The 18,120-nt window shown below is 43.2% G+C and overlaps 1 protein-coding gene across 1 annotated transcript in view; it reads left to right on the top strand.

Moving 5' to 3' along the window:
- Window positions 1-18,120, top strand: part of LOC117745529 (A disintegrin and metalloproteinase with thrombospondin motifs 16) — a 46,183-nt gene that overhangs the window by 19,919 nt on the left and 8,144 nt on the right. Inside the window, exons 8-18 of the mRNA XM_034553920.1 lie at window positions 60-165; window positions 456-593; window positions 3,624-3,777; window positions 6,591-6,686; window positions 9,467-9,615; window positions 10,990-11,162; window positions 11,327-11,457; window positions 11,735-11,858; window positions 11,988-12,232; window positions 12,423-12,558; window positions 14,200-14,326. Coding sequence (XP_034409811.1) covers window positions 60-165; window positions 456-593; window positions 3,624-3,777; window positions 6,591-6,686; window positions 9,467-9,615; window positions 10,990-11,162; window positions 11,327-11,457; window positions 11,735-11,858; window positions 11,988-12,232; window positions 12,423-12,558; window positions 14,200-14,326 — 1,579 coding nt within the window. The remainder of the gene's footprint in view (window positions 1-59; window positions 166-455; window positions 594-3,623; window positions 3,778-6,590; window positions 6,687-9,466; window positions 9,616-10,989; window positions 11,163-11,326; window positions 11,458-11,734; window positions 11,859-11,987; window positions 12,233-12,422; window positions 12,559-14,199; window positions 14,327-18,120) is intronic.

Here is an 18,120-nt window from a genome sequence, read left to right as displayed (position 1 = left end):
GATGAAATAATTGAAGAGTGATGTATGATTTGTCAAATTATATCACTGTTTTTTTGCAGGTTTTGCTCCAATTAGTGGGATGTGCAGCAAGTACCGGAGCTGTACCATTAATGAGGACACGGGCCTCGGTCTGGCTTTCACTATCGCGCATGAATCCGGACACAAGTATGGATTTCCATCCTTCTCATGAGTGCACCATGAAAAAAAAAGAAAGTGTTGAAAATGATGTGTAGTGGTGGAGTTAAGGCGTCAAGCCGCAGGCTTTTTTTTTTTTTTGTGCAAAAAATATCCCCATAATAATGAGCTGTTTTTGCTTGCTCAACCTTGCTACACACATTCACATGTTATAACCACCTGTCTTCTGCTGTTACTGTTAATAATATGAATCCATTCTTATGGATCACTGCCACCATAATTTGCAAAATATATATATATATTTTTTTTACATTCCCAAGTTTTGGAATGGTCCACGATGGGGAAGGGAACGTTTGTAAGAAGTCAGAAGGCAACATCATGTCTCCCACGTTAGCCGGTCACAACGGTATCTTCTCCTGGTCGGACTGCAGCCGCCAGTACCTCAGCCGCTTCCTCAAGTAAGCACACATATCTTCCTACGACTGCTGTGGTTTTCTTTGCTTAAAACAACGTTAAAATAATTGATTTTAAGAAGCCACCTTTATGGATGTGACCACTTGAAGAGTCACATTAGGTCCTGAACAGAAGAGCTCAATCACATCCATACGACACACTGATAATGAGTAATGAGTACACACTCCTGCCAGCCTTTGTTAAGAGCTCATGCAACAAAGATATAAAGCACTGTGTCGGGTTTATAAAACAAACTTAATAAAGCAAGAGTTATCATCCCGCACGTCTTACTAATAGAACAAACATGTCAGCAGCATTTATATCAGTTACAAATGACGCTCTGATCCAAAGTGAACAAACTGCGCCTATGTTATAAATATTACGGGACTTGATTTTGCAAAAAGCAAGGACAAACAGACTTACTAAGTGTGTACGTGTGTGGGAGGCTGGGATATATCGCTGACGTGGCAATTAAATGATATGTGGTGCTGCTACTCTCCTGTACGTGTTGCTTTACAGACTGCATACTGTACGTAATACGTGTCGACGTACGGGTGGGAGAAAGTGTGTGAGGGGGAAAGTCTTTGTGTGTGTGTGTGTGTGTGTGTGTGTGTGTAACTGCATTTTCATGCATACAGCGTGCCCATCCATGTGAGGAAAACAAGCATCACAGGCATAGCGTCCATGTGTCTGTGCATGTGTTTCTATGTGTCTGTGCATGTGTGTGTGTGTGTGTGTGTGTGTGTGCTTGAAATGAGATAGCTCAGAGCCGGTGCCCGCCACTAAATTTACCAGTGTGTTAACTGAACTGTCAGGTCTCCTCTCTCCGAGTGGTGGAGACAGACAGTGTATTTCCTCGCTGAGTTATTAGAGTCGGGGTGACCTCACCCTTGTTAGGCCTGTCAGCCTTATATTAAACTCCCGTCGTCCCCTGAGGCCACGTGGAGGGGATCTCTTCACCACTGAAACAACCCGGGGTCCTCTTCCCGTATATTCCCTTTATGATAAAAATGCTGTTTTCCTAAATTGCAATCAACAGAATGTTATGATATTTAATATTTTTTGGGGCTAAATGTGTCTCAGTGAGTTAGCTGAGACAATGTCTCTACCTTCATCTGGTATACGGAGGTGGAGCTGCCTCTCCTCGCTCAGCTATGACAGAGAGGCCTGTGCCAACTCTGGATGTGAAGGCAGATGCCTGATCTAGACCTCTTTGTCACGCCTCAATCGGACGGACAACTTTCACGGCAGGGGAGGAAAAATCCCCTTTAGTGCGCATTGGATGAACCCCATCAGAAAGCCGGTGAAACATTAAAAAAGTATTTATTTTCCCACGTTATAGCCAACATCTGAGGTGACATCTTTATGTCTCTTGAGGAAGCTTTATGTCTTGTGACGTTCTATTCGATCGATTGCCAAGAAGGAGATCAACGCCGCTCTCAATGCTGCGCGATAAGTACGAAACTCGACCCGGCAGATGGTGAGTTTAGCTCACGACTGGACGCAGGAAGCTCGGCCATGCACTCTTCTGAACAAAATCTGTATGAAGTGTAACAACTAAAATATGCTGTTTTATGAGCGGCTCTGAGCCTGACTTTTTCCTGGCCTCGGACAGTAACTTCCTGCCAACTAACCAGGAAACTTTACACTCCAGTGTTTGTGTGGATTAAACAAACTAGAAACAGCGCGTTAATCAGTGCGCTTTAGAGGTGCTAATAGGTGGATTGTGTTACCTTTTTGGACAGAGCCAAGCTGGAGAGCCAACTTAAGCAAAGCTAAGTTAACCGGCTGCTCTGTGTATTTCAGGTAAGAATCCAACCTATAACCGCTGATCATTTTGCCTGTCTTGTAATTGGCATAATGTCATGAAGACTTTTTTACTTGCCACGTAACAGAATTTGTGTTTAATATACCCTCAAACCAGGATTTTAGAAGAAATTAGTCAGGAGATCTACAGGGAATCCTAGAAAAGAATGTTTTTTCATCCCCAGTTAATGTCATGGCGTACTGCCTTACAGCCTCGAAACAATTCATCTTAAGGCTCTCGCAGTCCCATTAGTGAATATGAATATGAAGTCTATCTGTTACATTTGGCCTTGTCTTTTCTGCCTGAGTGCAGGCATGCCACAGGCCTTACTTGTGCTCCTGCTAATGTGTGTACACTGTAAACTTAATGTATTTTTTCGACACCTTATCATGTGAATAATGTTGAAAATAAAAAATGTGCACTTGCAGAACACCATTGTTCTCTGTCGACACAAAGGACCCATAAAGTGATAGAAGATCTGCCTCTCACACACTCACACACACATACACCTATACACACACACACACACGCACACACTCTGCTAAAGCAATCATGACCACTCATGAGCACCACGAACCTTTCCAACATATTTTGCCTTTTCATGCTCTTTCCACCATATTGTTGTATTATATTCCCCCGACTGCAGTGTATAAGCAGTAAAAAATCTCTGTATAGTAACCAGTGCTATCAGTTAACATTGGAAATCCCCCTGCTGGTGTTAGGATATGAGCGATATGGGCAAGGATTTTATATGTCCGTCATAATTGAGCCCCTGATCCATTAAAACCACAACTCTTCTGGTTTGAGTTTGGCAACGTGTGTTATGTTACCATGGCAACACTTTACAGCGCTCTCCAACGTGAGAAACAGTGGAGCATCGTGGACTGGTGCTCCCTGTTGTGGAATTTTCTGTTCGCACAGCATGGAGCCTTATACCAGTGACCTTACATGAATAAAACACAGAATCTCATGTCTGTTTGACTGTTTATGTCTGCGTGCATGTTGTTTATCACCAGTTGTTTAAAGGTTAATGACACATGCTGCTTCTTTTTTACCGTCCTCCGCTGACCTTTTCACCTCCACTCGCCTCGCTGCTCTGCTCCTCTTCTCCCACTTTTGTTGACCCCCTTCATTCATCCTTGTCCCGCGTCCTCTCTTTTCTTCTTATCTCTCCTTTGTCCTTCACCGACTTGTGCATTACGTCCTCTTTCCTTCTCCTCTCCCCCAGCTCTGCCCAGGCCGTGTGCTTATCAGATGAACCCCGAGCGGTCAAGGAGTATCGGTACCCCGAGAAGCTGCCCGGCGAGCTGTACGATGCAGACACGCAGTGCAAATGGCAATTTGGGGAGAAGGCCAAACTCTGCACCCTGGACTTTAAGAAGGTACATTTGATTTTTGACTCAATTATGCCCTCTCATGCACATTTTAAAACAAATTAAAGTTATTTGCGGATTTCTCGGCACACACACTCAAACTCGAGTGCTCAAGTACTTTTGAAAACAATGTGGTGGCAATTGTTCCCTATCGGAAAAACAAACTGTGAGAGAGATTGAGACCAGGATGGAGGGAATGAGCTAGGGGGGGGGGGGGGGAGGAAAGAATGAAGGAAAGAGAAACTGAATTGGACTGAATTCCCACTGTACATTCTCACATGGGCAAACACAAAATAAACAGTGAGTTATAATTCAGCTCATGAAATACTCACGGATGACTAAATATAAACTGGAGCGTTGCCAATGGGAATCTCTCCTTGTTGCCCTTTTGTCTCATTACTGCTGATGTTACCGTGTGAGAGACTGCGCTCGAGTCCAGAAAGGGTTTAGATTACCTCAGTGTTTATTGGCACTGTAAAGATGTTATAAATTATTGTTGGTGCATCCGGATTCTTGATCTTCCTGGGAACAACAATGGTACTCCACCTGAACCCCACGAGATACACCTGCCCTTCCAAAATAAAAGAGGAGGAACAAAAAGCAGAAGAAGGCTGTTCATTAGTGGTGTTTTTTTTTAAACAGTAGTTTATTTTTCCAAGCATTCTTACACTGCTCACGTTTTACTTTACACCAAAAATAAACTGCCCACCACGTTTACCTCGAGGCAGATCTAAATCTAAGTGGCGGTTCAAAGGTAAAAAAAAAAAAGAAGAAAAATGTGTGGAAAAAGGAAGTCGTGTTGCTTTCAATCCTTTTATCCAAAGCGTTCTAAAAGTTAAACTATTATTATCTCAGGGTGCAGCCGTCGAGCCCTGAAAAGTGGGCTCTTTGGAACGCTTGCGCACGTCTACATTGACAACGATGGATTTGAGGGCAGCGTGTGATTGGCCCCTTAAATTGTAAGACGATAGCAACATACTGTACGTCACAGCATTTCATAAAAATAATGAAGGCCATGGTATACCATTTCTTCTGCTGTGTGCAGCTCTTATGGTCATTTGTGTTGCCAGCGTTGTTCCTACCGCACCTTAAAGGGACACACTGATTTCTTTGGACGACGCCACTCGTGACTGAGTAATATGAATATGCACAATGGGAAAACAACCTTGTTCCACCGTTTATTTTTTAGGCACGGCCTTGTCTTCATGGAGCAAACATGATTAGTTCTCACAGCTTCAAAGCATCAACACTTGAAGTGGGACGAGGATCCAATGCTTCTAATTCAGGGAATTGTGGTTGACATTGTTTTGAAACTGACTAGATTGAGTAGGACAGAACTGGCAAGAATAAAAGTTCATTTTGTCTTCTCTTCTTCACTTTGGAAGTTTTCTGCGTTACTGAAGAAGATGTTGGAAAAGGTTTGGAAAAGGGGAATGCCTCAGAGATCATTTGCTAGGATCCCCGTGATATTAGCACATGGTTTCCTACTTAGCCCGCCCGTTTGAACATTGAAACATCTCTGCATCATTTCAACTGTAAGATGTGATAAACTTACTCCCTCGTGGTTTTTGTTCTTCCTTTTTTTCACGCACCTGGTAGCGGCACAGGTGCACAGTCTTTCCAGACACTTAAAACTTTAAAAATAAATAATATGAGAATCGTCCTCAGCGGTGCAATTTATTGCGTAATGAATTCATATTTCATGAAAACTTTTGGCAGGTCGATGTCAAGATTAGGGTACCGCTGAAGGAGCCAAATGGTACTCTCAGTGGTGTGTGTGGTTAAATAGAGCTGGGCTATTCTCCCTTCAACTCAGTTTCTGTCCCACTCCGTCCATCATCTCTCTCTGTCTTTCCTTTCATCACTCATTCATTTTTTTCCCTGTTGTGCTGTGCCATTTGTACTACTACAAAAGACCTGAGCAAGCAAAACAGCTGGACAAATCGGCCTTGGGATGAATTCCATGGTGGTTCTTGGCAGCAACAAGCTGAGGCCAAGGTGCCTGTCAACATCTGCACTGAGTCGTCAAAATCTGATATAGTCATTCAGAAAGTAATAGAGTGGATATGTTAAAAAAAAAAAAAAAAAGCAGCAGGCCATGTTTCTCAGGGAATGTGAGCAGGGAAAGCACCCGGTGCTCCCATCTGAATCTTTAAGCCCTCTGCTGAGAAACACAACCACAAAGTCATGTAAGTTTAAGTCAACTGTACCCTGTTAATCAGAACATTCAGCATTATCTCTGTACATGTACTATATGTTCGGCGAAGAAAAAGAATGAAATGACTAAATCAACTTGAATTGTTTTGTCGTTTTGGATCACAACTGATGCAAGGCCTGTGGGATGAAACAATGTTGTTATTCTAGCTACTGAAGCACACATATTTTGGAAATACAAGATTGCTGCACACTGAAAGCTTGCCAAAAGGTCATTATTTAGACAATCTCCATTTCAGCAAGTTTCCATCAGCATGTTGTAATGGCTCTCTGGTGGCAAAACAGCAACGTTAGCACTATTTATTGTCCTTCCCATCGCAAGCTTTGTTTACAGCTGAGATACCGATACTGAGCGCGAGTTAGCAATGTTACCATTATTTGTTGTCTCTGTTTACAGTTGAGATACCGATACTGAGCGTGAGTTAGCAATGTTACCATTATTTGTTGTCTCTGTTTACAGTTAAGATACCGATACCGAGCGTGAGTTAGCAATGTTAGCATTATTTGTTGTCTTTGTTTACAGCTGAGATACCGATACCGAGCGTGAGTTAGCAATGTTAGCAGCGGCGTGTAATTGACTCTCTTGACTCTCTCCCGTGTTGTTCCAGGATATCTGCAAGGCTCTGTGGTGCCACCGCGTTGGGAGGAAGTGTGAGACCAAGTTCATGCCAGCTGCTGAAGGCTCTGCCTGCGGCCCTGATATGGTGACTTAACACGTGTATTTGTGTGTGTGTGTGTGTGTGTGTGTGAGGTGGAGGTGGCTGGGCAATATATGCTCGCAAGCCTTGTCACCTGTGAGTGGTTTTACATCACTTGCATGGGAACCAATTAATTTCCATTGGACCTTTTTTAAGTGTTTTTACCAAATATATTTATAGCAGCTAGCAGGACTTTTTCTTTTTCTTTTTTTAAATGCATGCTCCTGCAGGGGGTAAAATAGTCCGTTATTCTTACCAACACTGAGATAAAGTGTTCCATTTTAGCCAAAGGAGACAAAATGATTTTGCAGTTGGTGCGCGAGTTTTTGTCAAACGAGGACAGCATGTGATGTTCTTCTGTTTACTCGACTGCTGCCAGCACACTGCTCCATGGCAACATCGTGACAAATAAATCCACAAATGAATAGCCTCTCACAGACTTATTTGCAGTTTTGGTGAAAATGTGCTCAACGAAACAATTTAAACAAGAACATTGGATGTGACAGCTCGACCTGCACGTTAACGGACTGAGCCGCACAAGACCAATGAAATAAGTGAATTCAATTTCAGAGTGGATTTTCCCTTTAAGGCACAAGTTGACTCTTCACTGTGCTGCTTAGTATAATCAGCAGTGTGACATTTAGTTTAAGAGGGGTAGAGCGACTAGAGACGTCTCACACACATATGCATGCAATGATTCCTCCTCCAAGGGATACCACTGACCCCGGAGTGAGTAAATTGCACAAGACAAAGAGCGATATTATCTTATATGGCAAACAGAGCCAAATTTTTGGAGATATTATCGTGCAAGTAAAATGTATTGAGTGTTTTAATGTCGTTTAGAGCAAATACTTTCACGCAGTTTAGCCGTTTCAAAACAAAAGGCCTCGAACTGAGGGAGACTGCACTTTGTTTAGGCGTCTTTTTACACACGTTGTCCCAGCACAGACTAATAAATAAACTTCTGAGCAAGGAGTTTGGATTCACTTCGATGTGGGTTCATTTGAGTCCAGTCTCGGTAAAATTGCTCTTTTTGATAGCGGTACCACACTCTCCCTTCATTATTTTACCTCAGGGAGCAGCTGCAATTGATTTGTTGCTGACGTGGCAAAAAATATGCCATTGGGGCTGGCGCCAAAAAGCAATCTGTGCTCTTTATTCATTCTTTGTTTCATTCCTTACTTCTTTCAAGATGATTCTCCCCCAAGGCTCGCTCTCGCTCTCATACCCTCTCTCTCCCCTGACAGCCCCTCATCCACATTTGCTTCTCAATATATTGAACTTGATGGTTTAATCCCGCCCTTTCCCTCCACGGGACAATTAACTGAACACAAACAATGACAGGCTCACTTAGGAATCTGTGGCACTCCGCTGCAGGGGGAAAACAGAGGGGGAAATCAGCTGTTCTAGTTCTGGGAGTCTAGGACCTGGAGATGAGTTGGTGGGGCGTGTGAGAACTGTGTGTGTGTTCTAGTGTGTGTGTGTGTGTGTGTGTGTGTGTGTCTCGTGGCAGGCACAGACACACAATGCTAACAAGAACAGCTTAATATATGTCACCCCATCAATGCTAATGCTCCAGTGGGTTGTGTGTGTGTGTTTTTTTTCTCCTTGAGATCTCTCCAAGATGAGCAGTTGGTGACTGAAGTCATCTCACAAATCCAGTTCAATCCGCTGGCAGCGAACAGCCACGTGACATCATGTTGCTTTAACTAAGTCTAGATTCTCACTTTACATTTTTTTTTTTTGGAGCCAAGCGCTGCTAATTTTTGGACAATATGATTGATTTGATTTGGTAATGACTCAGCCTTTTTTTAAAGGTACACATACAGTAAACAACGTGAGCTTCATGTTGCACCTCCATCGTCCCATCAGACACACTGCATTAACGTTACTTGCCATTGGGTTTAATATTTCTCCCCTGCCTCGCCTGCCTATTGGTCACTGCGGTGGTCGTGCTGAGGAGGTCATTGTGAACCCCGCTGACGCTCCTCCACGGAGGGTAAAAAGAAGCAGCTGGTGACTTAATGTGAGCACATGGCTCTCTGCCTCACCAAATTGGGAGAACTTGGGTTTATTTATTTATTTTTTTAAATGCATGGTTTAAAAACCTGCTGGTTCTGGTTTAGTTCTTTCAAGAAAGATGTCGACACCAGTCGTGAATACGGATGACCAAGTCACAAAAAGGCTGAGAACCCACTTTAATAGTTGATTTGCATTGGAAATTATCTCAGTGCCTTAGCACATATTTAAATGTTTCAAAATGTGTTTGTCGGCCGCAAAGACCATTGATTTGTGCTTTGTTGGCATCCGTATTTCCACCTGTTTCTTGTTTTATAGTTATTGTGTTTTACTTTCACTGCTTTTAAAAAGAAGAAGAAGAAAGGGAAAAAAAACAAATGTTGTTACAGTGACGGTCAACATAAAATGTAAATATGACAGACTGTATGAGACCATTTTTCCACATTTCAGTTGAGTGCTCAGCCCTGTTAGGTCTAGCTCAAGGTAGATGCTGTTTAAAAAGCAGCACTGCTAGATTGTGACTCTGGAACCAGGACTGGACCACAACCTCTTTGACAACAGTTCAACCTGAAAGCTACGTCTTGCAGACATATTCTATGGTTTGACAGACAGTCATCATAAAGAAGATAAAGGGCAGGGTCCACTGGAAAGTCTGTATGTTTTTGACACTTTGCTCTTCGCTCTCGTTGTGCCTTCTCCCCTCTGCTGCCTCAGCCTCTCTGCCTCCCCTCCGCTCCACTCATAATCCCTCCCCTGTCATCCTCCAGTGGTGTCGTAGGGGCCAGTGTGTGAAGCAGGGCGACGAGGGCCCGAGGCCTCAGCATGGCCAGTGGTCCGAGTGGTCGGCCTGGTCGGCCTGCTCGCGAAGCTGTGAGAGCGGAGTCACCTATCGGGAGCGCCAGTGCAACAACCCGAGGTATAGAGCTGCACACGATAACGGGATGTAACATCGATGTACAGACGTGCATGTGAGCAACAATTTAAATAGTTTTGCAATCCGTTAAAGAGGCGTTTGACATTTTTGGGAAACGCTTTGCTTTCTTATCACGATTTAGAGAAGGAGATCGGTAACATCTCAACAACAGTTTATTTATTTCCTTTGTGGTGGGGGAGCCAAGCTAGCTGTTCCCCCCTATAGTTGTTATGGAAAGCTAGGCTAACCACCTCCTGGCTCTAGAAATGGATGCACTCTTCTTTTCTCTCGAAGTGAAAGAGTATTTTCCAAAATGTCTTAAATGAATCTGTCAACACGGAGTGGATTTGAACATTTCACCAAACATATAACAAGTAAACTTGTCAAACCTACTGTATTGAAACTATGCAGGAGAAAAGCTCAAAACAAGGGGTAACACCCACAACTACAACTGACTGCTGTCGCCTACTTGCAAAATTAATTTGACCATTTCCTAATTTTCACGACACACTGAAGATTATCAAGGGACTATATGTGTTGGTATGGACACGTTTTGTACTGTTTGTGATTGCGGCCAAGAGTATATTAAGATATGCGATTAAAATAGTGAGGATCACTCACATGATGTCTGTCGCTCCATCACTTATCTGCGCACTTAGTCTCTATACTCATCAGTCACTCAGGATTATTTGCTCTGCCCGTCAGTAGAGGGGCCCTATCCCAAAATGCCGGGGCCTCCACTTTATCACGTCATGCCAAGATCCTGACGAGCGGCGGGGTTAAATTAGACGGAGGGTGTTGAGGAGAATGAGAGGGAGGTGGTGGTGGTGGAGGGTAAGGAAGACAGAGATCGGCATGGGGAGAGAGAGGAAGGTGGAGGGAAAGAGGGGGGGGGGGGGGGGGGGGCTAGGAGAGATGACAGAGAAGGGATTTAAAAAAGCAAAAAGATGAAATGGAGAAATATAAAAGAAGAGAATCTGAGAGAGAGCGAGAGATAAGTGAGAGTGTGATTAGAGGGCTTATAGAAGGTGTAATTGACCCGTGGAAGAGACTTTAAGGAAAGCAGCCTGGGGACATACACCTGTGATTGGAGAACCCTTCACAAAGGCACACGCACACACAGCCATATACATACGGGCAAGCATGTGCACCTCTTAGTCCGGCCGGTACACAGAATCAACATGAAATTCAATGTACCGGTGCTTTATATAATAATGCTCTTGTCAATCTGATACCATCTAGCGTTACATACCATCCACTCACACAGGTTTGAGAAGAAAGCAGGACAATTCGAAGATGTTCTAGTGAAATACTGAATATCAAAAAAACACAATATTATGCAACAAATTGAGAAATTTTTTTAATCCTTCTTTGCAGACCGGCATACGGAGGGAGGTTCTGTGAGGGCTCCTTCAGGTCGTACAAACTGTGCAACACTGAGGATTGTCCCCCCAACACCGCTGAGTACCGAGCGCAGCAGTGTGCCGAGTTCAACGGCAAACAGTTCAGAGGATGGTACTACAGCTGGAGGCCGTACACCAGAGTGGACGGTGAGACGACTGTCCCTCAAAATGACTCAAGAATCATTTTTTTTCATTAAAATGATGGGGGGAAAACAATTTTGGAGATGACTTTTACCAACGTGCCATATCATGTTCGTAAACTATTTGCTCGTTGTCCGCGTCCCCTGTGGGTTTTTCTTCCTTCCTCCCAGATCAAGATGTATGTAAGCTGTACTGCTTCGCTGAGGGATATGATTTCTTCTTTGCTCTGGCCAGCAAAGTCAAGGATGGGACGCTCTGCTCTCAGGACAGCTCTAACGTCTGTATCGACGGACTGTGTGAGGTAATGCCTCTCGATGTCGAGCAGTGAGACAGTAACGCGGCGTGACTGAAGTGCAATTTCAAAGCATTTGGAAGTCAGTGCCACTCCATTTCTTTTTGAAGATGATATCATAGTTGTCTTTGAAGTCGAAGTTGAGTGTGGATTAAGCACCAGGAGAACATGTATAGACACCTTTGTTGTTCACTACTACTTTAAACGTCATGAAAAAGTTTTTAACTGATGTTAATAGTTTCTAGTATGCTATATAATCTACTTTCTTGATGTTTTTCTCTCACAGAAAGTGGGCTGTGACCGTGTCTTGGGCTCCACGGCTGTACCTGATGCTTGCGGGCTGTGTAGCGGAGACAACTCCACCTGCAAGATCTACAAAGGACAGTACAGCAAGCAGCATTACACCAACCGTAAGGCAGATTAGTTTATTGTTCAGCTCATTTTAAAAGCTAATGATTTGTTTCTTTACCCCTTTATTTTGTGGCTCAAACACAACTACAATATCTGCCCGTTGCTTTATATTTTGCTCTCTTTCCCAGAGTACTATGGGGTGGTAACAATCCCAGCAGGAGCTCGGAGTATCCGCGTGATGGAACTGAATACGTCCAGCTCCTACCTGGCTGTCAGGGACACCCAGAGACGTTACTACCTGAACGGCCGCTGGACAGTGGACTGGCCGGGCCGACACCCCATCGCTGGAGCTATTTTTGAGTACAAGAGACCCTACAACAGACCAGAGAGCTTCATATCAACCGGCCCCACGAATGAGACACTGGTCATAGAGGTAAAGAATCCCTGGACACATGAAAGTCTCGCTTTTGATTGATGTCATACATTTTAAATATCAATCCATGCATGTATTCGTGCAACTTGGTGTTTTTTATTCCCGTGACATACTTCCGTTGCTTCCCATCATTACGTAGGTCTATATAACTGGGCTACTTTTTGTTCTTACCACATTCTCTCTCCTGTAGATACTGTTGCAGGGCAGGAACCCAGGTGTACGTTGGGAATACACTCTGAAGAAAACTGATGAGAAAAAGAACCACATCAAACACAACTATACATGGGCCATCATACGCTCCCAATGCTCAGCGACTTGTGCCGGGGGTAAGTGTAAGCATGAATGACAAACATTGTTTTTAATTGCATTATTAAATCACACTGAACATTTTGTTTTTGAACACGTGTTTTTCTCAACTGCAATGATAGATGTGTTCACAGTGTGGTACGGTCCTTTTCATCTCTCTTGTCAAATCAAATATGTTGTGCAGTGTCGCTGTCCTTCTGCTTTTTGGAAAGTTAACAATACTTTTGTGTCTTTTTTTAATTCCATTCAATTCAATTCAGTTTATTTTGTGGAGCCCAATATCACAAATTACAAATTGTATTGTACAATGTGTACACATATGCCATCCCTGCCCCAGGACCTCACATCGGATCAGGAAAAACTCCCAAAAAAATAGAAAAAAAACTTTCACATGGAAAAAAAGGGAAGATTATATAGCTGAAAGTATTTTTAAAAGTATTTTAAAGTGTGTGGATGAAATGAACGGATTACCTTCAGATCCTCAATCTTGGTCATCATCTAAAGCTCAGTCTGACCTCTCTGATCTGTTAGAGGGCTTTTAGCTGCAGGTTAAATGGAGAGGGGAGCATTCCCATCATTAGTAGCTCTTGTTTGGGACTGGTGGGACCTCTTCTTGTTCTATTAGAGACCTGCTATTACATGCAAACACACACACAGATACGCTACAGGAAACAAGCACACACATGCATGACTTTGACCAGTGGCCTTTGTCCCACCTGAGGCCTAGTATTACACGAGCACGCACAAACACATGAAGACTTTGTTGTGATGACCCGGGCAGACCCTGGCATGGTGATTTGAGGCTGGAGGTCAGTCGACAAATGTGTATGCGTGTGTGAGAGTGTGTGTGAGTGCTTATGTGCGTTTGAACGTTGGTCTTTGTGAGTGCTTGTTTGTGTGTGTGTGTGTGTGTGTGCGTGCGTGTGTGGTGTGTGTGTGTGTGTGTTTGTGCGCACTGGAGTGTGAACAAAGCGCCCAGTGTAGAGTTCCTATTGATTGACACTGCAGGTTAAAGTTCCCCACCCTGGTCTGTTGTGGTCCAACCTAACCACCTCCGCCTCTCTGTGTCCTGATTGGAGGCCGTGATGGGTTGGGGGGGGGGGGGGGGGGGGCGTCGTTTGCGTTATTAAATGCCGGCCAGCTGATCTGTAAAGCTGGGATTCATGTCTCGCATAAATCAAAGTGGATTTTCAGATCTACATTTGTACCAAAGCAAAAGTCAGGGTATTTCTTCATTCATTTCTTCATTTAATTTGTTTAAAGAATGATTTTTTTTCTTTCTAGTGTGCGGAGACAAAATGTTTCTTTGCACATCAGAAGGCGGTGCGCTGCAAAAGACGTGCATGTTTACAAATCCATCAACATTCCTTTAACTACCTAGAAGATATTGCACGGTGAAATGTTGTAACATTAATAAACAGGTTTCTCATATTGCAGGTATATTATGTGTGCACATTTGATAGCATCCTGACAAGTAGACTTGCAACAATGCTGTTTTGTTCCAAATAACTTGTTTGTCAAACTGCAACAAAATACATTAGTGCCAATAATCTATAATACCCTTCTCCGTAACTATTTAATCCATCAATGTAAATAAAGAAAATGATGTTCTCCTTTCACGCTGATGTGCCTGACATTATTTTTAAAAATCCCCCATACAGGTCAGATGAACACCAAGGCAGCCTGCTACAAAGACTTGAGAGTGCAAGTGAATACATCCTACTGCAATGCCAGATCAACACCGGCTACTGGACTGATGCCCTGCAACACCCAACCATGTCCCGCCAGGTCAGACCCTCTGCTCTGTCACATCCACTGCATGTTGTGTTTGCTGCCCATAGTGGTGATGGTTCGTGATGCATATAGATCTCCTCCGTGACAGTAGTGTTGTTTTTTTTATGGAATTAAAGGGTTCTCCATTGTGATTGGTTCTGTTTTAGCCAATGCTAGCGTGATGGTGGCTCTATGAATGGCCACCACTGTGGTCCAGACTGAAATAGCTAAATAACTATTAAATGGGACTGCCATAACTTTGTTGTGCAGGTGTTCATGGTCCCCAGAAGATGAATCATATCACCATAATGGTTGACATTTTGTTGATCTCGGCAACTGTTGGATGAATTCCCACAAGATGAATTGCAATCACGTTGGTGGTTGTCAGAGTTTTTATCCAGTCACCACTAGGTCAGAATTAAATGATAACTAATGTGTATTTTGATTATAACTAAATAACTATCGACATTCCCACCAGCCTCAACTGTGTGCGTTAGTGCTAATTATTAGCATGCTTACATGCTAAACAGAGGTTGTGAACATGGTGAACATTACACCTGCTCAAAATAGGGATGTTAACATTGTCATTGTGAGTATGTTAACAAGCTTCCATTAACATTAAGCACAAGAATCACTGGGCCAACGTACAGCCTCACAAGTCCGCTAGCATGGCTGTCGACTGTTGTTGTTCAGATTATGCCCGGGTAATGTCAACAACAATACGAATAACCTCATCAATATATATATATTTATATATTCTGGCTCTCACTGTGGACCTCATTAGAAAGTGGTATTTGAACGGTGCAGACATGTTCCTCATATTTTCCTAATACATGCTTTTGGGTGGAAAAAGACAGAAGAGTTGGCCCATCCGGACTTTTCGACTTTGGGGTACGTCAATGATTCAATTGTTGAATTGGCGTAGCCTGTGATGTCTATTTTGTGTAGCGTAGGCGATGTGACAGCCAGGTACATTGTTGGCTGTTACCGCTTGACATTCTGTACATGCATGTTCATGTTTGGAACTTGAGGAGGCAGCTGTAGGGGCCACCAGCCAAATAGGTTGATACAGTTGTCAAGCGCTCCACGCTTGTGAAGCGATTTTCTTGTGGACTGTATTTGAAGTATTCTCTTTACTTAGTTTTAATATCCTTTCAGTCGGTGTCTTTTCTTTCTGCATCTGTCATCCTACGTCCCTATATGGGGCTTTCGTCTTGTGTCTTTCTACCTTCTGTCCTTTTGACCTCCCTCCTTCCCCACTCCTCCCGGCCGCCATGTGTTATTGGTCTACAACACCTAAACATCTGTTCTGTAATTTCTTGACGTGCGGTGTCAAAAAGAGCTGTTTATTGGTTGAGTCAACTCTTCCAAACTTCCCACACCATCTCCTCATAGTAGAGCGAATGAGGGGTGTCAGGCAGCGCTTGCTGTGTCCTCCACCCTTTTCCCAGCCCAGTAGAGCACCTGTTCTATGATGATGACAATTTCCTCTCGTGTCATGAAATATAACTTGCATTTTGGCTGCTTCATGTGTGAGAGACATGGGGAAAAAAGGGGGAGGTTTCACTGGATGTTCTCTTTGCCTCTTCATTCTAGTTCAGCATGATACCTCACCAACTGTCAGCAACGGTTAGCTTCTGTGTTTGTTTAACTGAGCAGGCCAAGGACAAGTAAACCTTTTCACATGTAGCATCACTGTGGGACCTAAGCTCATAAGACAACGGCAGTTCTCTGGCCCTGTAAAGACCCACCAGAGACCATCCCTTTTGAACGTAATTTAAGAAACCGTGCAAAAATGAACTGCTTCACCGAAGTGATTGGGTTTGGTTACTGTCTATTCCCCTGAAAAACCGAGCCACGCATCAAACATCAGTCAACAAGGTCCGATGCTGTGGACATCATAGGGAGTGGGGTGTTCATTGACAGGCGGGACATGGATGAACACAGACACACATAAAGACACACACTGGGGAAATGTACCCTCATTGGACGGTTTCACGAAGGGTACAACCTTTGGCGAGGACCCAACTCAGTGGAAAACACTCTTGGGGTAACGTTGGTTTTAAAGAGAGAGGAGATTGTCTTGATGGTTGCTATTGCAGCTTACGTCAGAGCAGACAGCACATATTCTCTTTTATTAATAGGTTAGAAAAAGACTCCAACCTCCTAGTTGCAGTTGCTAGGCGATAATTGGACGATGTTCAATTATTCTACACTTTGTATGAAATAATTAAATATATTGGCTCTCGTAATGGCTTATAACTTATTTTACTGTCCGCAATTATTAGCCAATGGGCACACAACATTCAGAGTTAATAGAGTACAACCAAAACAGAGAATGTGTAGAGCCTCTATGAGGACTACCACAGATAGAGGAGAGTGTAGTAGATGCTAGTCTGCAAAGGATTAACAAGAGCATTAATCTAGAGACTTTTGACAGCTGCTTTTGAGGCGTCAATTCCTGTGTGCCACTATTCTTAGTATTCCCTCATACTCTGAAATATCAACCAGATCCTTGCTGACAAGTTGTGCTTTGATTTATAAGCAGAGAATGATTAAGCTGAGACACTGACCTCATCTTGGTCTGCATTGCATGTGGACGTCCAGAAAAAAATGCAGATGTTGTATGTCCAATTGTGCCTCTTTCTCCCCTGCATGTAAAACTGTTTAGTTACGTTGGGGCCTTTTGAAATAATATAAGAAGTCTCAATAGTTGTCGATATTGGAAGGCCAAGGCACACTGAGGCCTTGTTTCATCTTTGCCCCTGGACATCGTGGCCTCTAATGTTGTCGCTTGCTTTCTATAACTGTGTTTGCTGCTAAATGCCTGAAATGTAATATGATATAGTTGTTTCCAATGTTTGAGTAGCAATGAGATAGAACAAAATAAATAATACTGGGCAGAAACCGACAAAGAGGCAGTGCAAATAACATCAAATGTGAAATGTTAAGAGATTATATGATGCAGGTTTTGTTGACTTTGCAGAGCAGGTTTTGTCATGCATGGAAAGTGCGTGACGCTGTTGTTGCTGCCATAATGTTGCCAAGAGCAAAATGACACACACACACAACCACACAGGGCAGGGCAGGAGAACAACAGTGATGGTGTTTGGTCACTATGAAGTTCACTCACACCCAAAATCTCTCACCCTTTCATCAAGACTTCCAAGGAACATGTTTCTCTCTTCCACCCAATGAACCCCGCTGCAGTACAAAGTCTAAAACGACACTAAAACACACATTACAGGTACCCTGGTGCACACCTTATGTGTGTCATCTCTGTCTATCTTCCTGTCTTTTGTTCAGGATGCTTTTCTTTGAAATCTTCCGGATGAAGTCGTCCCTTCCTCAATCTGCAGTCCATTGGTGGTGTCCCAAAACCTGCTGAAAGAACGTAGTGTTTTACATGGCACCAATGTAAATACTATCAAAAATACTGATCAGCACTGAAATCATGGAATCCCAGTTACATTGCCCTATATCTCATGTTTTATAGTAACTAACAGCTGTTCTAAAGGGAATTTCTTTATTCAGTGCCTTATTTTTCCTTCTTGCTTTCCATCTGTCTCCGTTTTGGAGCAGGTATCCTAGGAAAATCTTGCATGATGAATACTAAGCTGTCTCATATTCACTGACATAAAGTAGCAACAATAGTATACTTAGTATAAGTCATCAGAAAAGGAGGTCATATCCCTCCAACACTTTGTAAGGTCAGACATTTTAAGTACTTAACATACGTAAATTGTAAATTGTAAATAGTTGAGATTCATTTAGTCATCATGTGTAGTAATGTGCAGTATTTTATGCAG

The sequence above is a fragment of the Cyclopterus lumpus genome, chromosome 16 (assembly GCF_009769545.1).
Source record: "Cyclopterus lumpus isolate fCycLum1 chromosome 16, fCycLum1.pri, whole genome shotgun sequence".
NCBI classification, from domain to species: domain Eukaryota; kingdom Metazoa; phylum Chordata; class Actinopteri; order Perciformes; family Cyclopteridae; genus Cyclopterus; species Cyclopterus lumpus.
The sequence above is the reverse complement of the archived record's forward strand: the minus strand, read 5'-3'. Positions and strand labels throughout refer to the sequence as shown.